At 44.7% G+C, this 19,368-nt stretch overlaps 1 protein-coding gene across 1 annotated transcript in view; it reads right to left on the reverse strand.

Annotated features, from left to right (window-relative positions):
* The window catches only part of LOC138848741 (uncharacterized), a 115,990-nt gene that overhangs the window by 85,887 nt on the left and 10,735 nt on the right, over window positions 1-19,368 (reverse strand). The window contains exons 2-3 of the mRNA XM_070069521.1: window positions 14,481-14,547; window positions 12,900-13,060 (exon numbers count right to left, since the gene is read on the reverse strand). Of these exons, the coding sequence (XP_069925622.1) occupies window positions 12,900-13,060; window positions 14,481-14,547 (228 nt within the window). The remainder of the gene's footprint in view (window positions 1-12,899; window positions 13,061-14,480; window positions 14,548-19,368) is intronic.

A 19,368-nucleotide genomic window follows, 5' to 3' on the forward strand; every position in this document is an offset into this window, starting at 1 on the left:
CTTATATCCAAAATTTTCCAAGTCCTTTCAACTGCTTCCTGCACACAACATGCTGCTTCTCTTGATCATTTAATAAATTCATGAGCTCAGTAAGAATCAGTTCACAGCCTGATGATTAACAAATCCGCTGCCTCTTATATATCTTCTTTGCATGACATGCTGTTCTGAATAATATGTTACATTTAACTCTGCCTTTAGAGGTAATTTCAGCGACTATTTTAGACAAAGGCAGTTCTGTCTTCCTGGGACACACTTCTTCCAAATATGTATCTCCTCTTCTTCACTAAACTATAAACTACATGAAGAAAGGGTCTAGAATACCTGTAACAATGCAGATACACAATAAATGCAAGTCAAAAGAATAATCTCATCTCTGTGCCAGAGAGTCTGTGGCCCTCCAGGAATTCTGGATCCCCTTATAATTAACAGCAATTTCCTGCAGCCCCTCTGTTTAGTTTTGCTTAAAACAACATGCATCACACAGAATTGAAGACAGCCTTGTACAAAAAATGTAGGTAGGACACATTTCCAAAAACCAGTTGGGGTCTCATCAGAACCTGCCTAACCCAAAAGCAAAAGAAATGGGAGGGCAGGCACAGATCCACCTGAAACAGAGTGGACAGCAGCCTTACCATAGAATGACTGAGGTCTTAGATGGTGAAGTAGTGATGAGAGCAGAAACTACTCAAGGGCTGGAAGTTTGGCGTACCAGGAGTAAGCACAAAACGAAGATTGCAAAGGGATGATTAAGAACCAGTTATCGGCCGGCACTGTGGCTCACTAAGCTAATCCTCCGCCTTGCAGCGCCAGCACTCCGGGTTCTAGTCCTGGTTGGGGCGCCGGATTCTGTCCCGGTTGCCCCTCTTCCAGGCAAGCTCTCTGCTGTGGCCCGGGAGTGCAGTGGAGGATGGCCCAGATGTTTGGGCCCTGCACCCGCATGGGAGACCAGGAGAAGTACCTGGCTCCTGCCATCAGATCAGCGTGGTGCGCCGGCCGCGGCGGCCATTGGAGGGTGAGCCAACAGAAAATGGAAGACCTTTCTCTCTGTCTCTCTCTCTCACTGTCCACTCTGCCTGTCAAAAATTTAAAAAAATAAAAAACCTTCCCTAATTTACTACCTTAGCAGGTATGTTGGCCTGAAGGACATACAGTGGTCATCCTAATCTATGTGTTTTGTGTTCTTAATATTTATTTGAAAGTTACAATTAGACATAGAGGGAGATCTTCCATCCACTGGTTTACTTCCCAGATGGCCACAATGGACAAGGCTGGGCCAGGCCAAAACCAGGAGCTTCTGGATCTCCCACATGCATGGCAGGTTCCAAGCACTTGGGCTAACTTCCACTGCTTTTCTCAGGCCGTTAGCAGAGAGCTAGATTGGAAGTGGAGCAGCCAGACACTAATAAGCACCCGTATGGGATGTCGGCATTGCAGGCAGTGGCTTTACCCACCATGTCTCAATGGCAGTCCTGTGTTGCACCTTTGATCTACAACCCCCTTCATATGGGGCTAAAATTAATTCTGCTAGCCTTACCCTTTCTAAGTACATCTTACATGTTAAAGCAAAAACTATTTCTATGTCCTATAAAATTAAAGATTTCAATTAGTTTCACCTTAGAAAGTGAGAACTTGATTAGCGTAAAAACAAAACAAATTCCAAGTCCCTGTTTATTTAAAACCAGTATATTTTGCCAGGGACAGACTCTGAATCTAAAATTTTGGCATTCAGTACAAAAAAAAATCCCTTTTCCTAGACAATAGAGGTATTTAGTTTATCCTCGCCTGTTGGTGAGGACTAAAGAAGTGGGTTTATCAATAGAAATTATAAAGTCCTCACAATGTCTCTCAGCACCTTCCCAGGTCTAGGGAAGCAGAGCTTCTACATTCCGTGTGGAACGGCCTAACTTCATTTTCCCTTAGAACAGGCTGTGTGAACTGCAGGCTCTCAATAACACCAGGAAGGACTTGCTCAGAGTGCTAGACGCAAGGCAGTATTTCTTTGCACATTTTAATGGGTATGTATTGCTAGTGCTTTCTCTGTGTCCTTCCTTGTCTTTCACTACCACCAGCAAACCCTCAGAAGGCCTCTTGGCACTGTCCATAATTCAGATTGCCCTCAACCAGTTCTATTCTACCATAGAAATAAGTTACAAGAATAATGGCAATTAACTGTCACTCATCACACAGTAAAAATCTTTGACATCAAAGGAGACAAAGTTTTATCATTTTGGTCATAATCTTAAGTATTCTTAATGCATGATTATTTGGTACTGAAATGCCATAAAAGAATTGCTTTAAAAGAAAACAACATCCTGTATGGGCATCGGTTTGAGTCCCAGCTGCTCCACTTCCAATCCAGCTCTCTGTTATGGCCTGGGAAAGCAGTGGAAGATGGCCCAAGTCTTTGGGCCCCTGCACCCATGTGGGAGACCCGGAAGAAACTCCTGGCTTCGGATGGGCACAGCTCTAGCTATTGAGGCCATTTGAGGAGTGAACTAGCAGATGGAAGACCTCTCTCTCTCTCTCTCTGCCTCTCTGTAACTCTACCTTTCAAATAAATAAATCTTCAAGAAGAAAGAACAACTCTTGAATTCAGAACCCTTCCTTTTTAAACCTGGTTTCCCAACCTCTTCCACCAGTAGGTAGATTGGACCCCAGTAGACCACTCAAATAACATTAATTTAATTCTTTTGAGAATGTGCTTGAGGAAATGTCAGAGGACAAGGTAAACTGGTTATTCCAAAATATGTGGACTCGAGGAAACTGGAAGCTAACTCCTAGTCTGCATGCAAGATACTTAGTTCTCCATCACTTGGCTCCGCAGGTGTGATAGCCACACAGATGAAAGCTCAATACAAGAGAAAAATTAAAATCAATTGAGCACTAATGGAAGCTCATTCCATGTTATCAGTAGAAAGCTGAACCCAACACATGTTATTCTTTAGTTTACTGGAAAGAATCATCCATGAGCTATTTATTTTGCTAAGCCTGTCTGTGTAAGGGTATAAAATATCTAGGTGTCTAATCTTCTCCCAGACAAAAAAGCCATTTATTTTCCAGACCACACTGCTAGATTAATGAAGCTGGAAGAACCATAAATCCTTCCATCCCTCCACAACAGCTGGTTTCCCAGGAAGGCACTGGCTTTTATCTTTAGATCCAGGTATTCAAAAAAATTCTCAAAAAATCAAATCCAACTTCTGAGTCCTGCTTTTATTTTTCTCCCACTCTAACTTTACCTTTATTTTTCAGAACACAACACGTTTTGATTTTTTTTTTTTTTTTGACCAGCAGAGTGGACAGTGAGAGAGAGAGACAGAGAGAAAGGTCTTCCTTTGCCATTGGTTCACCCTCCAATGGCCGCCACGGCCGGTGCACCGCGCTGATCTGATGGCAGGAGCCAGGTACTTCTCCTGGTCTCCCATGGGGTGCAGGGCCCAAGCACTTGGGCCATCCTCCATTGCACTCCCTGGCCACAGCAGAGAGCTTGCCTGGAAGAGGGGCAACGGGGACAGAATCCGGCGCCCCAACCGGGACTAGAACCCGGTGTGCCAGCGCCGCAAGGCAGAGGATTAGCCTATTGAGCTGCGGCGCCGGCCTACGTTTTGATTTTTTGAAATTTGATTTTATCTTTCCTTCAGCCACACAGTTGTTGTCTGTTTATAGAACTCTTTACAATTCAAATGTGTCTCAGAATTTTAAGTAACTTACAGTTCTGAAAAGTTTAAAAATAGCCAACTATCAAGAACTTCTATCCTACCTTCAACTCAAGCACACGGGGACCCCAGGGGAACAGAGAGGATGGTGGGAAGGTCAAATAACGCACATCAGTTGCCTCTCACCCCCTCTCCATTCTTGCATGCTCTGTGCCCACTTCTTTGGCAGGTAGAGCTCCCAGCAGTGAACCACACAACCACGGCCATACTCTGCCATCACAATGCAATGTGTCACCTGCCACAGAGAAAGCACATGAGAGAATCCTCTTAGGACTGGCTTCACCAGAGTACAATCTGTGTCATCACACGGAGCCCCCTGCTTGGTTTAATGCTGTTATCTCTGTCTTGAAAGTCTAACCGTCTTAAAAGGACTCTACAACAACACTACTCCAGGTCCTGCAAGGTATGCAGCCAGCCTTAGTCATATCACCCAATATCACACAGAGGCCCTTCTCCCTCTCAGGCCCAATCCAGCGTCTAAACTCATTCCAGCGACTCAGCAGGCTGCCCTTGTCTCTTCAGTGCCACCACTGCACTCATCCCTGGGGCCTGCCACTCCCGGAAATGCTGCAGATGGTGGGTCCCCTGGCTCCTGCTTCCCAGCTGATTGTCTTACAGGTGATCACTAAGAGAATCAAAATTACTCAACGTGGAGATGCTGTGAAGTTACCAACCAAGCCAGAGGAGACAGCATGTTCTCCAGCCACCTGCTTTATTATTAGGGGTGAAGTCAAAAACACCCACCCCATCAAGCCTAAGCAGCAAAGCAGGAGAAAACAGCAGACCCTCAGTGAGTAAGGGCCCTCCCTGCACCCAACAGACCGCATGACATGCGGCTCACAAGGTCCCCAACTCCCATGAGAAAGAACCCTTGAGACACCAAGGCATTATTTTCAGAAGCTAAGCCTCCATAAAGATCCACACACAGGTAAGTTGAGCCCAGTCAGAAGATGAGGTCCCCCACTCATGTAGGGCACCTTTAATCCCAACAGCACCTCGGTAAGATGCATCCTACTCAGGCTCATTTGGAACAAGAGAAAACTGTAGAGACACAAACTTCGTACCACACAGCTAGTGAGAGGGGGGACCAAACCCAGAACCCAACCCCAAAACCTCCAGTCTTGATCTTTGTGCCTCACCATCCGTGACCCTAGCCTTAATGGGGAGGCACTGCACTATTGCTCCAAAGAATATTCTCTACTGGGTAAAAAAGCAGGGGCAGAGACATAAGGAGGCCAGTCTCCCAGCCCCTCGCCCCACATACATGTCTACCTACAGAGGATCAGGCTTGGGGCCAGGGAGGGACTACAACAGGTAGGTAAAGGCACACCTTTCTCTGCACAGGTAGCTGCATTCAGGGGGAGGGTCATGAGGTCACGACAGAGGAAAAGCCCAAACGAGGCACTGGGGTCAGCGAGGCGGGGAGCTGTTCCAGGAACAAGGAAGAGCAATTTGGAGCAGCTGCCACGAGCAGGAACGTGAAGAAAGGAAGAGAAGTTGAATTTCAGGAAGGTTTCCGGGTGGAAGGCTGCATGAGGTGCCTTCACTGCCCTTCCCCAGAAAGCTCTAGGTTTTTAACAGAAGCAATTACCCTCAAGTCATCTGCAGTGCGGCTGCTGTTTCGTTGATGCAGTATGAACATACACTGGACCCCACGAGACACTGGGGTTTATTTAAGTTACAGAGAGAACACAGCTGTGCTTTACCACCACCTGTGCCACTTTGGAAATAGCTAGAAGCTCTCCGGCATGATTCACCCTCCAAGAGCTCTGCCCCAACCTTAGCTCCAGGAAATAGTAGAGACTTTTTTTTCTAGTCAGGAGAGATCATTTTTAAAGAAATAGACCAGAAATTAGACTTTAGAGTTTTTAAAAAGCACTTCAGGAAAAAAGGGAAAATGTCGGTAAAATATAATCAAGCTGAGGAGCAGAAAGTAAACCGTATATACAATGAATCAATGTAACTCTTCCCAGGCGCTGAAAATTGGGTTGGATAAGGGGAAACCGGCAGGGACGTGGGTTTCCCTAATAGGCATCTGGACTCCAGATGAACATTTTAGACTCCGGAGGACTCTGGGAGCATGTGTGTTTTGAGATAATTAGTCATCATTTAGTGAACCATTTTGCCAATTTTTCATGTTAGTGAAGTCTCAGGTGAAGAGTCCATTAAATTATTCTTGCCCTTTGGGAACTGACTTCCTGATCTACCCAGCAGAGTAATGAAATAGCAACCATCATATCCTATCAGGAGATGAAATTAAGGAGGCTACCTTCACCATAGCGGGAATAATTCACCTGGTCAACATTCCATGGCATAGGCAGGAGCTACGGGGGTGCTAAAAGGTCAAAAATTAAAACTTCGATGTCAAGTTAACTCTCAAGCTGCTGTAAAGGAAAAAAAAGTCTAGACTCGGTAAAAAAATAAAAAGCCCTTTCCTGAAGTAGGGACTGGCTCCAGGACCAGCAAAGCAAGGCAAGGGGGACATTGTACCCACTGCAGTAACACAAACCGCTCAATGGAAATCCAATTTTCAAGTAGAAGAGAAACTTTCATCGCTTTGACCCAAGCCTTTCCTAAGAACAACAGTAAGCTTTCCACCATCGTGGTGTGCTCAGGATCTTAAAGAATAAATTATTCCAGAACCCTCATTTTTTCCAATAAAACTGTGACATTTAGTACATTCATAATGTTGTGCCTCTGTCTAGTTCTAAGATATTTCACTTTAATTTTTTAAAGATTTATTTGAAAGTCCGAGTTACACAGAGAGGAGAGGCAAAGAGAGAGGTCTTCCAACCACTGGTTCACTCCCCAATCGACTGCAATGGCCCGAGTTGAGTCAATCCGAAACCAGGAGCTTCTTCCAGATCTCCAACACGGGTGCAGGGGCCCAAGTGTCTGGGCCATCTTCCACTGCTTTCCCAGGCCACAGCAGAGAGCTGGATTGGAAGTGGAGCAGCCGGGACTCTAATGGCACCCATATGGGATGCCAGCACTGCAGGCGGTGGCTTTACCCGCTATGCCACAGTGCCAGTCCCATATTTCACCACTCTTAAAGACAATATAAACAAACAAACAAAAAAACTTTGTACTCATTAGGCAGTCACTCCTTGTTCCTGTCTCCCTAGTCTGCTTTCTGTTTCTCCAGACCTGCCTACTCTGAGTGTTTCAGATAAATGGCATCACACAACAGGTAACCTTTGGTACCTGGCTTCTTCCTCTTAGTATAGTATTTTGAAGGTCCATCCATATTGTAGCATATATCAGTGGCTCATTTTCTTGGCTGTATAATATTCCATTGTATAAATTTACCACATTTTATCTGTCAGTAGACAGATACTTCAGCTGTTTCTACATTTTGACTACCGTAGCTACTGCTACTATAAACTGGAGCCCTCATCACAAATACATAACACCTATAAAACACTTACAATTCTCAGACTTGTATCCAATCCCCCGTTTGACCCTCTAATGATACCTAAGCTACTCATCCCTCAGGATTATTTCTGAGGAACAAAAGACACGAATTTTAAAGAATTCCAAGTTGTCTATTTACAAAACGGTAGGACTCAGCCCTTGGAGTCTTAGTAGAGAGCTTTGGCTCCACACACAAGGACTTCTAGGCCTTCTGAATGCTACCTCATTTTCATGTGGGACTTGTTTTCCTTGGGCAGATGAGGCTGTGTGAATTCATTTCAAGCTCCAGACTCCATTCTGAAGATTCCAGAGTGTAGGATAATGTTTCATTGAGCATTGTAGTCTGACATTTAACATTTACCTAACATCACAGAGCTAGCAGCAAAAATTTGGAGAGAGAACAAGGGAGAGGAAGGAAATAGGGAGAAAAAGATAAAGGACACACACTAGACAGATTTCCACTGTCATGGCTAGGAAAATCTTGTTTGCTCCTGTGATTTTTTGAGTATGGTGCTCCTTTTCCACACCACGGGAACATGACTCAAGGATGCCTTGGGGAAAGTCTAAGCACCACGTAAAATCAGTAGTGAAGAATCCCGACTATATTCCCACCCGGCAAATCCCTGCCATGGCATTAGACCTTATGCCTTCTGTCATCAAACAACTACACCTTGAAATATCAAAAATGAATCTGAAAGCTAAAGTCAACGAGAGCGAAAAATGCTTTAACGGGCAAAATAGGTTCGTTATACTACAGCTAAGGTTATACTCCCCTGCCTTCAGTGTGTCCAGGACAAAGTACGGCCCTGAATTCAGCCTTCTTAGAGCCAGGAAAGCCCTAGATTTATTTACGATCCTACATTTAAAAAATGCAGTTTCTAGGACACTGGACTAAATATCAGAAAATAGATTCTGATTCTAGATCATTCTGATTCTAATCCAGAATCATAACACTTCAGAAGCCAGTCCAAGCTTTTCCTTATCCCAACACATGTGAAAAATGACATTCCTACGGCATGTTGGGATAGTGGACAGCTGCTCACAGCTGAAGGCAAAGGGCCTGAGTGTGCTAGCTGAGAGGGATGGGATGTTTTTTAAAACTAAAGAAACCAAAACCCAATCAAGGAACTTTAGCAACTGATTGGATGTTACTGCCCTATGGCAGTCACTTGGGGCTTAAAATTGTCTTCCCGGTTTCCTGCTTAAACCTTTCACTTTAGCAACCCATAATCCTCACAATGACTATTTGAGGTAGATAATATTCCCATTTTATAGACGGGAAGCTGAAGCTAAGAGTAGTGAAATGGTTTATTTAATCATTCAGCTAATACAAGGTACATTCACTGCTCTAAAGCAGGTCTTCTGTTTAAATCCATTGTTCCTGATCCGGTTTCTTATCAAACTTGGATATGCATCAGAGTCATCCGAGAAGCTTGTTAAAATACAGATTATCAAAGATGGAATCCCTTTCATTAAACCCCAGGTGCAACTAGGCTTGGAACTCCTATTCAGGAATGCCGGCTGAGTTGACCCATCTCCCACCATAGCTGTCCAGAGAGCTTAGAGTTGGCCAGCTGCCTTCAATCACCCAGCGTTACCCTCTGATTTAACTCAACCAAAATGGAGTCAGGCTTCTCATCTCCCTACAGATTCATAAACTTCAGCTCCCCCCGAACCCGAACCATCACTGAAACAGAGAACATCTGCCCCCGAGAGCGCCTTCTGAGCACTGGCCAACTGCACCAAGAAGCATTTCCCGTCAAGTCACCCTCCCGCTCTCCACCCCCACCTGATTGCCCAACATCTCAATAGCTCCTGCTAGCCCGGCTCACCCCTTCCTCTCAAAGTCTGTCTGCCCAGTTGTGTATTTGCTGATCTTGAAACTGGGGAGTTCACCTATAGTCATGGGCTCCTTGAATAAACTTTCCCCTTCCCTACATCCAGATTCATTTTTATTTGACAAAGTGCTTGGCCACTGATCAAGCCTGAAGCTTCCTCGTGGTGTCTAGAGAACAGGATTTGGCAGCACCATTTTCAATTGCAAACTGGCTGGGGATTTTCCCCTGTGGACAGCTTTGAGATGCCGTGATGGACAAATATGTGTTTATCTGGAGTTCACTGTAGACCTTTCTGATCTTAGCTTAAGGACTTCATTCCTGGCATTTCAGTATCAGGCCTCTGGGGACCCTAAGACGAAAGGCTTTCTACGTCTCCAGGATTTCCCAAACTCAAAGGAGGTAAAAATGTCTCCCATGAAATATTTCTGGCCTGAGACACATCCAGCATCCGCGTGTCCTCGGGAGATGTTTTGCCGAGTTGCCAAGGCACCTCCTGTCAAAGCAATCTTGAAAACCGACTTCTGTCCTCTAAGGAGCTGCTTCCCTTGGCTTTTGCAACTACCCAAGGCTGAGATGTGCACTTTCATAAGCTATGACTAAGCAGAGTCTAAACAGCCTTAGGCCTGCCTCTCCAACCCTCCTCCCAACTGAACACTTGACCTTTGCTTTGCAGAACTTCTGCCAAGAAATCACCCAGACACTAAAGATGCAAATTTTATGGGAAGAGGAAAGTGCCAAAGAACAAAATTAAAAGGACTTTTCTCAATGTAAAATCCTTTCCCAGACTCAGAAAGCATTAAGCAGTTTCTAGTCTAGTTCAAACAATTTCATTTGATGGTTGTTTCTATTAATTATTGTACAATAATGCCCTTTGCTAAAACTAATGCCAACTTTTTCATTTATGCAAGAGAATATTAAAATCCATATTTGTTAGATCATGAGAATCACAGGAAATGTGCATCTCAAAGATACATACGTGATACCAGCACAATTCTGAATAAAAAAAAAATCACTGGGTAATGCCTTCTCCCAGGAGACTCAGAGGCAAAAGAAGTCACCAAGATATTAACAGAAAGCAGCAAGCATTGAAAGAGGAATAAACCAAGTACCTGGGTTTAAATCCCAGCTCAACACTAAGGTAAGTGTGGTCTTAAGGCTAGTCACTAAACCACACCAAGCCTCCATTTATTGCTCTAATAAAAGTAGGCACAAATTACAAACAACCCAGCCCATTCAATTTGCTGAGGAGATGAGAGAATTCAAGTTTTTTTGAACAGTAAAGTGTTTTAGAAAAACACAGCACACACAAGAACGACTGTTTTCAACCTCCAAGTCATCCCACAACATTTGCTTTGTACTTGTATGTTCCTCCTCCAAAATAAACAATTCTCATCTTTGTAATCTATTCCCAAGTCTTCAGGAATGTTTTTGTCAAAAAGATGACAGGTGAATATGGTACATTAACAACTTTCAGAGTGGATACCGTGTGTGTTTAAGACAGATCAAAGGCCAGCACCGTGGCTTAATAGGCTAATCCTCCGCCTAGCGGCGCCGGCACACCGGGTTCTAGTCTCGGTCGAGGCGCCGGATTCTGTCCCAGTTGCCCCTCTTCCAGGCCAGCTCTCTGCTGTGGCCTGGGATGGCAGTGGAGGATGGCCCAAGTGCTTGGGCCCTGCACCCCATGGGAGACCAGGAAAAGCACCTGGCTTCTGTCTTCGGATCAGCGCAGTGCGCTGGCCACAACTCACCAGCCACGGTGGCCATTGGAGGGTGAACCAACGGCAAAAAGGAAGACCTTTCTCTCTGTCTCTCTCTCTCTCTCTCACTGTCCACTCTGCCTGTCAAAAAAAAAAAAGACAGATCAAAGACAATAAATACCAACATTTAAGAATAACACCACTCACTTGTGTAGGGCATCATTTAAACACTTGGATATTAAGCATTTTACCTAACACAGACTTTTTGTCCCTCTTATGGACCAGAAACATGCAATGTGTTTCCAAGCAGATGTTATCACAACGTCTCAGGTACAAGTATACTTGTATTTCTCATGCTAGACCTGCAACAGAACATTATAATATCATTACTGCATAGAGCAGGAAATGGAGGCACAAAACAAATCAGAGCTTTTAAGCACCATTAGCACCAGGCCTTGAAAAGTAGTTCTAAGTCTCTTCCTTCCATGAATTTACCTGGAGTTGTGGAGGGAAGACATACAGAACTGGCAATCAGAGGCATAAGAAAAGCTGTGTCCCCACAAAAACTCTGAAACAGAGCAGACACCCAGTGTACACCCAATTCCTTTCTCCCAGATCACACTCATCTTCAGTGAGGCTCAAAAGTGTGACCTTGGGACCAACAGTGCCTGCAGCTAAGCACCTTCCTAGAACCCTATATTCTCTGGGTCCACCCCAGACCTGAAGTAGACACGCTGAAAACTGGGCCCGGCAGTCTTTGCTCTAACAAGCTCTCCAGGTGACTGATGCACGCACAAGCTGAGAACGACCGTCTACATCACCACATGGTGGAAAAAGCACAACATGCCTGCTTTTAGGATTTGTGCCAGAAATGGTCTGGAGTTCAGAGCACCACGAGTCTGACACTTTGTATAACTTATTTCTTAAAGATAATGCCATGTGTTTTGTTAAAAAAGTAGAGGTGGGAGGGTTGGGGAGTGAGCAACGAAAGACAAGTAGAAGATGCCGTTACCCCACAACCCAGACAAGCAGTGAAGACCACACCACTGCACAGCTCTAGGCCTGTTTCACACATTATACAATGTGAGTTACACAACCGACACTCGAGCTTTTGTGAACATCTTCCCCAAATATCCTGCAGACAGAGGCGATGGCACTATCATTTTAGAACCTGGGTTGTCACTGAAGGCAATCATGAATGCTTTGTCATTTAAATATTTCAAACACATTGTGCTGTTTTTAGATGACAGCATGGGCTGTTAGTGGATTTGCTCTCATTTAAGAAATCGTATGAGTACTGTTTGATATTTTGCTTATTTATAGTTTGGAACCCTTATAAGTATTACAACAACCAACTTGTAGTCATTTCTTTGTGCACATCTGTGATCAGTTCTGTGAGACAAACTCTAAACAGAGATGTTAGTAGGAGTTTGGCTCATCAGTGCTATTCCTGATGGTAAAAACCAGTCTCTGCATTTGGCAATCTGAGTTACCTGCTTGTGTTTGTTCAAGCAGATATGTGAGACTTTTTCTGTCTGTATGAATTACCAAATCTTCCAGATCAATAAAGGATCAGTACCGACACACATGGATTTGTCCACTTTCTGCTAAATTCAGGAGAATTGAGATCCTGGGCGCAAGACAACTTGCTTTGCAGACAGAGAAGGCCTGACATCCCTGCAGTAACAGCAATTATCCACATGCTTCCTGAAATCAGAACTGCTCTCTTACAGCTTTGCAGAAAGCTAATTAGCTCAGCTGAATTCTGTCAACAGCATCACATAGAATTTCCCCCCATTCCTGATGCAATTTGGTCTTTGAATTTAAGCTCCTTCCCAGCATCTGGAATCCTTCAGTGGCCCCTTGTTTCCTTCCACCCATGACTAAATGGACCTTTAATCAATTTGCATGGCGTAAAAGCAAATCCACTGTGCAGCGACTGGCCGTTACTGCACACTTAGCACTGGTAGATCGCACTGCAGCCTTCCTGTGCTGCCAGTTCATAATGGAAGGCATGACAGGCACTCCACAGCCCTGCTGGCCTGTAGTTACAGGCTCTAGTACCTGCCTTAGGCCAGCGGGGAAAAGCCACATGTCGGTGTAGCACACGAGGCCCCTTGCTGGAGTGCAGCAGTTGTTTACCTGAATGCTGGCCCCCTCGCCACCCCTCGCCAGTGCACCAGCTGGAGGGGAGGGAAAAGAGAGAATCTCACAGTAAAACAGAACTTGCTCACCTCTCTGGCTGCCGCAGACGGATGTGCACGCTGGTCTCATGATCCCCAGCGTGTTGAACAGGGACAACCAACCAGCTGGCACGGGCTGGAGAGAACTCAGGCTTTTTCCACATCACCACACCATCTGTTGGGTTCTTGGTTTCTCTCCTTGATGGCAGCCACTGTAACACAGAAGGGAGTTATGCAGCTTATTAAGGGAAAAGGTGGTCGGGAAGGCACATGGAAGAGAAGCTCGCTTAGGCCCATGCTCCAGTTTCTCCCCCTCCACTGATTCCGCCCTGCTGTGCTCACCTGTGAACTGGTGCACACAACAACCCTCCTTATCACTCTCCCACACTTGCAGGCCATTGGGCCGGACCAGCAATTCCCATCCTTGATGAGCTGCCCCTATGCCCCACCACCGCCTTCAGTCTTTGGGGGCAAGCCTGGAGGTTCATAAAATCAACATTCCGAAATACAGGTGGGCCCTGTTTTGTCGCCCACACCCTCCTCCTCCACCTGTTCCAATGCTCTGTGACCTTCAGGCATCCTTCAAAATCACAGCCTATCCGGACCCCCGTGCTGCACCTCCTACCCCCAAGCTGATTCTCACTTCCCAGTGAGAAATAGGTTCTTGCTTTCCTAATCTTCTGGAGCAGCTGTTTCTATTACTCGGCTGGGACTTACACTTGCTCCAGGTAACATTTCGGTTTTTGTGTCTAAGTCTCACCTCCACTCCTTATAGTCAGGGAATATGAAGCTTACTTTCATGCAGTCCCTGCTCACAGTGCATTCCCATGACAAAATCTTTCCAAAGAAAGCAGTCAACACACTTAGGACTGATTAGTGGCAACCAAACAGCAACAATAACCAGTCCAAATGATTCTTTTCTCCCAACAGATCCTGAAAGAGCAGCAGTAATCCGTCCCTCCTTCACTTATCACACTGTCACCTGCATCCTAATCCCCAAGAAAAGGCTGTTCTCTTCTCTAATCCTCCAAAAGGCTCTGGAGATAGCTGTTCTGGGGGTGAGGAGGGGGAAGCGGTATCAAAACACCCCCTCTAAGTGGTACACGGTTGGCAAAGCTCCCAGCTGCCTCCAGTGTCCCCAGAAAACCATCACAACAGTTTACAAAAATCTGGGAAATAAACAGAGGCTCTAAAGGAAGTGTGCAGTGAAATGAATAGAGACAGTGGGGTGTGTGAAGCCTGGGGCATCACTGAGCATGAAGCTCAGCCGCAGGCAGAGCTGAGCAAGGTGGGCTCCTCTTCTGTTCAGCCCTTATCTCCTCACTGAAGCTTGATATTTGTTTAAAAATAGACAAAGACTTTTGTTCTACAATCATATTTAAAATGCAAATACCCACGGTGTTTAAATTAACATGAAGACACAAATGGTCTGTGTCAGATCCCTTACTTAATGCAGGCTTTGATGACAGAACAATAAAAAGAGATGTCACTGAATGAAGAAAGGGAATTGAAAAGGAGCAACAGGCTCCCTTTGGGGATAAAAATACATGTTAGCCCACCCCACCTTTCCAGCCCTGGTTGCATCTGCCCTGGAATAATAATCAATCAGCAGAGTCAAAAACAGCGACTTACCCTGTAGTCAGTTGTGCGCCACAGAATACCTTTGTGTCTGTTGTCTTCTTTGTTTCCCAGAACAATCCTGTGAAATAGACAGAACTGTCTGTTTTCTTAACTGGTGAAGAAAACAAGTGTCATGGAGACAAAGTGAGAACCTCAACCTATCACAGATTGTGAATAATAGGATCAGTTCCCAAAGCTTGGCCACAAATTCATTTATTAAGCGAGTGATTATGAAGGACCTACTATGGGCCAGACTTGTGCTAGGTGCCAGGGATAAAATAGCATACAAAACCCAAAGCCCAGACTCTGCATTTAAGGACTTGGGACTCTCCTAAAGAGAACAGATGCTAATAAACTAGTATCACATGTAAATATAGCATTACAGCTGTGAGGGTAGTAGAGGTGATAACATGGAGAACTGAACTGAATACAGGGAAGACAGAACTGAAGGGAGTGGTTTCCTGCAATGGGACCAAGCAAGCCAAGAGTTTTGCAGACAGAGGGAATTAGCACATGCAAAGGCGCCAGCACCTGCATTCCAGAAACTCCAGAGAGGGGGCATGGCAGCGGGAAGACAGCAAGGGAGTAGATGGTGCAGATGGAGTTTGGGGGTCTGGTTTGGGGGTCATGCAGGATCTGGCTTGCCATCACATGGACTTCGCTCACTCCACTGAGAACAATTGATGGCACTGAAGTGAGTTAAACAAGGCAATAATCCTGAGAAGTTTCCACAACAGAAAAGCACCACTGTGGACAGTGACATCATGTTCTCACCCCATAAACATTCAAAATCAAACTGAACATCTACACTGGGGAGCCACAGCCCTGCCACTTGCCACAGCTGTCCAACTCCAAGGCCTCTGCACCTGACACAAAGCCACTAAGCTTGCCTTTCCCTTCCCAACAAATGCTTCTAGGGAGCCTACGGGGAGGTGCAGTGGCACCATTGCAGATGATGGTTTTCCTTATGCAGATTCTACTCTCAAGAGGCCCAGAGCCGGGAAGGGGAGAAGAGCCACATGGACCTAAACTCTCAAACAAGATGGAGAGCAATGACTGCCTTCTGTTAAAGGGAGAGGACATGATCACAGAATGACAGAGCTGCAGTCTTCCATCAGGAGTCGGTACCCTTAGGTGCCCCTATTTCCTGGCAGGTGGAAGCCATGACAACTCATTCTGCTCCATGTCATCTCTCCGTTTTACTCTGTGGACATCTGCAGGCGTTATTCCTGTGCCCTTGCAATTCAAACACTTTAAGTCAATTCCCTTTTTGACTATTGCCTGCTATAAAGACAAGTACTTTTAGTCAGCCTGTTCAAATCTTTTTAAACTCAGGAAATTTTTTACTGTTTACATATATGAAGGTATTTCAAAAAATGAAATTAAAACATTAGTTAATTTTTGTGCAAAAATGTTTAACTTCGTGCATAAATTTTTCACAATATGCATTTTTCATGAACTCTTTAAGGATACCATATTGCTATTGCTTCCATTACAAATGTTCTTGGGGCCGGCACCGTGGCTCACTTGGTTAATCCTCTGCCTGCAGTGCCAACCTCCCATATGGGTGCTGGGTTATAGTCCCAGCTGCCCCTCTTCCAGGCCAGCTCTCTGCTGTGGCCCGAGAGGGCAGTGGAGGATGGCCCAAGTGCTTGGGCCCCTGTACCCACATGGGAGACCAGGAAGAAGCACCTGGCTCCTGGCTTCGGATCGGTGCAGCGTGCCAGCTGTAGCGGCCATTTGGGGAGTGAACAAACGGAAGGAAGATCTTTCTCTCTGTCTGTCTCTCTCACTGTCTAACTCTGCCTGTCAATTAAAAAAACATAAATAAATAAAAATAAGAAATGCTCTTGTATATTCTCAGGAACATGCAAAATGATTAAATTAGCTCAGTGTTCTCTGTTGTATGAGTAAATATATGTGTAGACCTATATCTAAATATAGATACACATTTACAGATGTCCTAGACTTATGATTGGTTTGCATGCATTGATAAGCCCATCATGAGTCAAACATGCACTTAGGGGCTGCCGCTGTGGCAGAGCAGGCTGCAGAGCTACGTGTGATGCTATCATCGCATATAAGAGTCCCAGTTACTGCACCTCTGATCCAGCTCACTGTTAATGTGCCTGGGAAATCAGCAGATGACAGCCCAAGCACTTTGGCCCCTCTCCCCTTGTGAGAGACCCAGATGGAATTCTAAGCTACTGACTTTGGCTTAGCCCAGTGTTGCTCATTGTGGTCATTGGGGAGTTAACCGGCAGATGGAAGATCGTTTTTTCTCTCCATTTCTCTCTCTATCACTTTGTCTTTCAAAAAACAAAACAAAACAAAACAAAACAAATCTTTTTCAGAAATTCATTTGCTACACCTAACTTACTAAATAGCATAGTTTAGCAGCAAAATATATTGTAGAGTTTTGGCGATTTACTTGTTCACTACCACTGCCTAACATCATGAGATAGTGTCATTCAACACGAGGCCAGCCCAAGAAAAGACCAAAACTCAAAGTTCAGTTTCTGCTGAATGAATATCATTTTCATTCCACTGTAGAGTCAAAAACCCTAAGTCAAACCACTGAAAGTCAAGGATCATCCATGCACATACCCATATATATATGTACATAACTATATCTGTTCAGATATATAAGATCATCTGATGTGCATGTTTGAGAGTATTATCTTATCTTTCATTATGTGCTGTGTCTTTTCCTCTAAGAGCCATCCTGTTTATCTTCTACAACATTAATCTGATGTTCAGTAAAGTCCACTCTTTTCATTACTGCTTCTGATGAGAATTTTAAAATATACTTCATTTCTGATTTGTCTTTTTTATTGTATCATTTGCCCTGATTACATCTCTAGTTGTTCTTCCCTTATCATTTTCCATTTTTGTTTCGGAGCCCCCATGACCTGTAGCTTTTTACTGAGGAAGGTAAATAGTTGCCAAGTATTTCCTGTGGATCCTAAGTAAAGGATGTTATGCATCTGCTCTTCCTCTGAGTTTTCTGAATGATGTGTCTTTTCGCTTGTTTTGCAGAGTTTTGTCCCATAGGATACATGTTGTTACTGTTTTCTATTTTATTTTTATTAAGATTCAAATGAGGAGAGAGCTATCCAGACCTGCATTTGCCAAAAGGTAAGAAATCTAGAATGCCCTTGACCCAATTCTATTCCACTTAGTCCTTATTTAAAATCTCTGCTCAAACCAGAGATTGCTTTGCACAGCACAGATAATACTTTCCATCCATGAATGGACTTTTCTCAGAGCATCTCTGCCAGGCTTCTGTGACATCGTCCCCAACCCTGGCTCCTTCCCTGCTGGGCTGAACACATGGAGCGAGTGAACACCTCTCTTGGCTCCTGACTTCAGCTGACTCAAAATTAGCACCACTGTGATATTATGAACCATAGCGAATTACCACTTCCTGTCCCAATCTCTGAACAGAGGTGAAACAAGAGAGGGGAGTGCATTGTGGTAACCTAAAAAGCATGCTGGCCATGTAATTATAGAGATCTGGTTGATATAAATCTTGTATTTCACATATAGGCGGCCCTGTAGCTTATGTATGAAGGTACTTTCCACCTACACTTTGGAAGGCAGGCTGAGTTCATTTCTGAGCACAGGTGAGCTGTTAAATGTGTCCAAGTTCTTCAGCCACGTAGTTTATAGAAATCTCTCTTAAACTCTGGCTGCTGGTTAACTCTCAGCAATATTACCCATATTTTTCAGTATCTTCCGAGGTACTTTATTAGAAGCTTAGAGAGGTTATGTAGAGATATTAAGTTCCATTCAACACATTTTTATAGGAGCTCCTCTCTTTAATGTCAGCACTCAACTGCAAGACTATCTGCAAAGTTAAGAGAGGGAAAATGAGGGCTACAAAAATCCAGTCCACTTCCTCTGGGGCTGCACATTGTCACCTGTCTGTAGAAGAGAGAACCTGCAAGTGAAAGTATAAACACAGAAGTGAAAGTGTAAATACAGAGCAGGTCCACGGCACAGTGATTACTACTTCAGCTCCGTATCTGAGGCTACACTTGACTCCCCTGAGTCTGGTGAAACGGAATACTCACCTACACAAGTTACATGAAGCAGGTTCATTTCTTCAGATAGGCAGCAAGGGCCAACAGAAACCTGTAATTCACAATGAGCTGGTTTCCCAAGGCTCAGGAAAGCTGCCCCGGGGCAGATGGAGTCATGCTCGTGGGCGCCTCACTTGCACCCTAGCTGAGGGAGCCCAGAAAGCGGTCACGTAACATGCTCTTGCTGAGCTGAAGTGCTGAAGAACATCCTGTTCTACGAGGAGCTGGACCAGAGTCTGGGCTGTTCCAGCCAGTCCTTGTCAATCTCAGGAGGTTACATTCCCAGTGCATTCTATGACTCCTGAGAACTACTAGCAAGGAATCAGGGACCTAGGTTGATCCAAGGCCACCAGAGAATTGTCCTACATTACAGCTGAGGATTATAACCATTCAGCGTTTATACTGCCTGCCTCTAAGAGAAAGATTCCAGGAACTTCAGATTGGACTCCACACCTGAAAACTTCATGGCAGTCAAGCCAATTTTTTTTTAAATAAATAAATGTCAAGGCTCAGCTAGCACCTAGAGGCTCCAGGTCTAGCTCTGTTTCTAATTGGCTTTGTGTATCAATTTGGGAAAATTCTTTTACTCTAAGTCTTGGAGGTACTCGTCCACTTGTCCATTTTGAAGGGCTGTTGCTCTACATCAGTGATTCTCAATTAGGAAAGATGCTACTAGTAGGACAGAGCCACAGTGATTTTCAGTCTGATGAAAGATTGAGAGTGATTAAATCCCTGCCCAAGGTATAAAATCCTATGGTTTTATAAAAACTGAATTTGGCAAAGGAGAAGTGGAGTTCTGGGGACATTTGCTCCTA

The sequence above is a fragment of the Oryctolagus cuniculus genome, chromosome 2, assembly GCF_964237555.1.
Source record: "Oryctolagus cuniculus chromosome 2, mOryCun1.1, whole genome shotgun sequence".
In the NCBI taxonomy this organism is placed as follows: Eukaryota; Metazoa; Chordata; class Mammalia; order Lagomorpha; family Leporidae; genus Oryctolagus; species Oryctolagus cuniculus.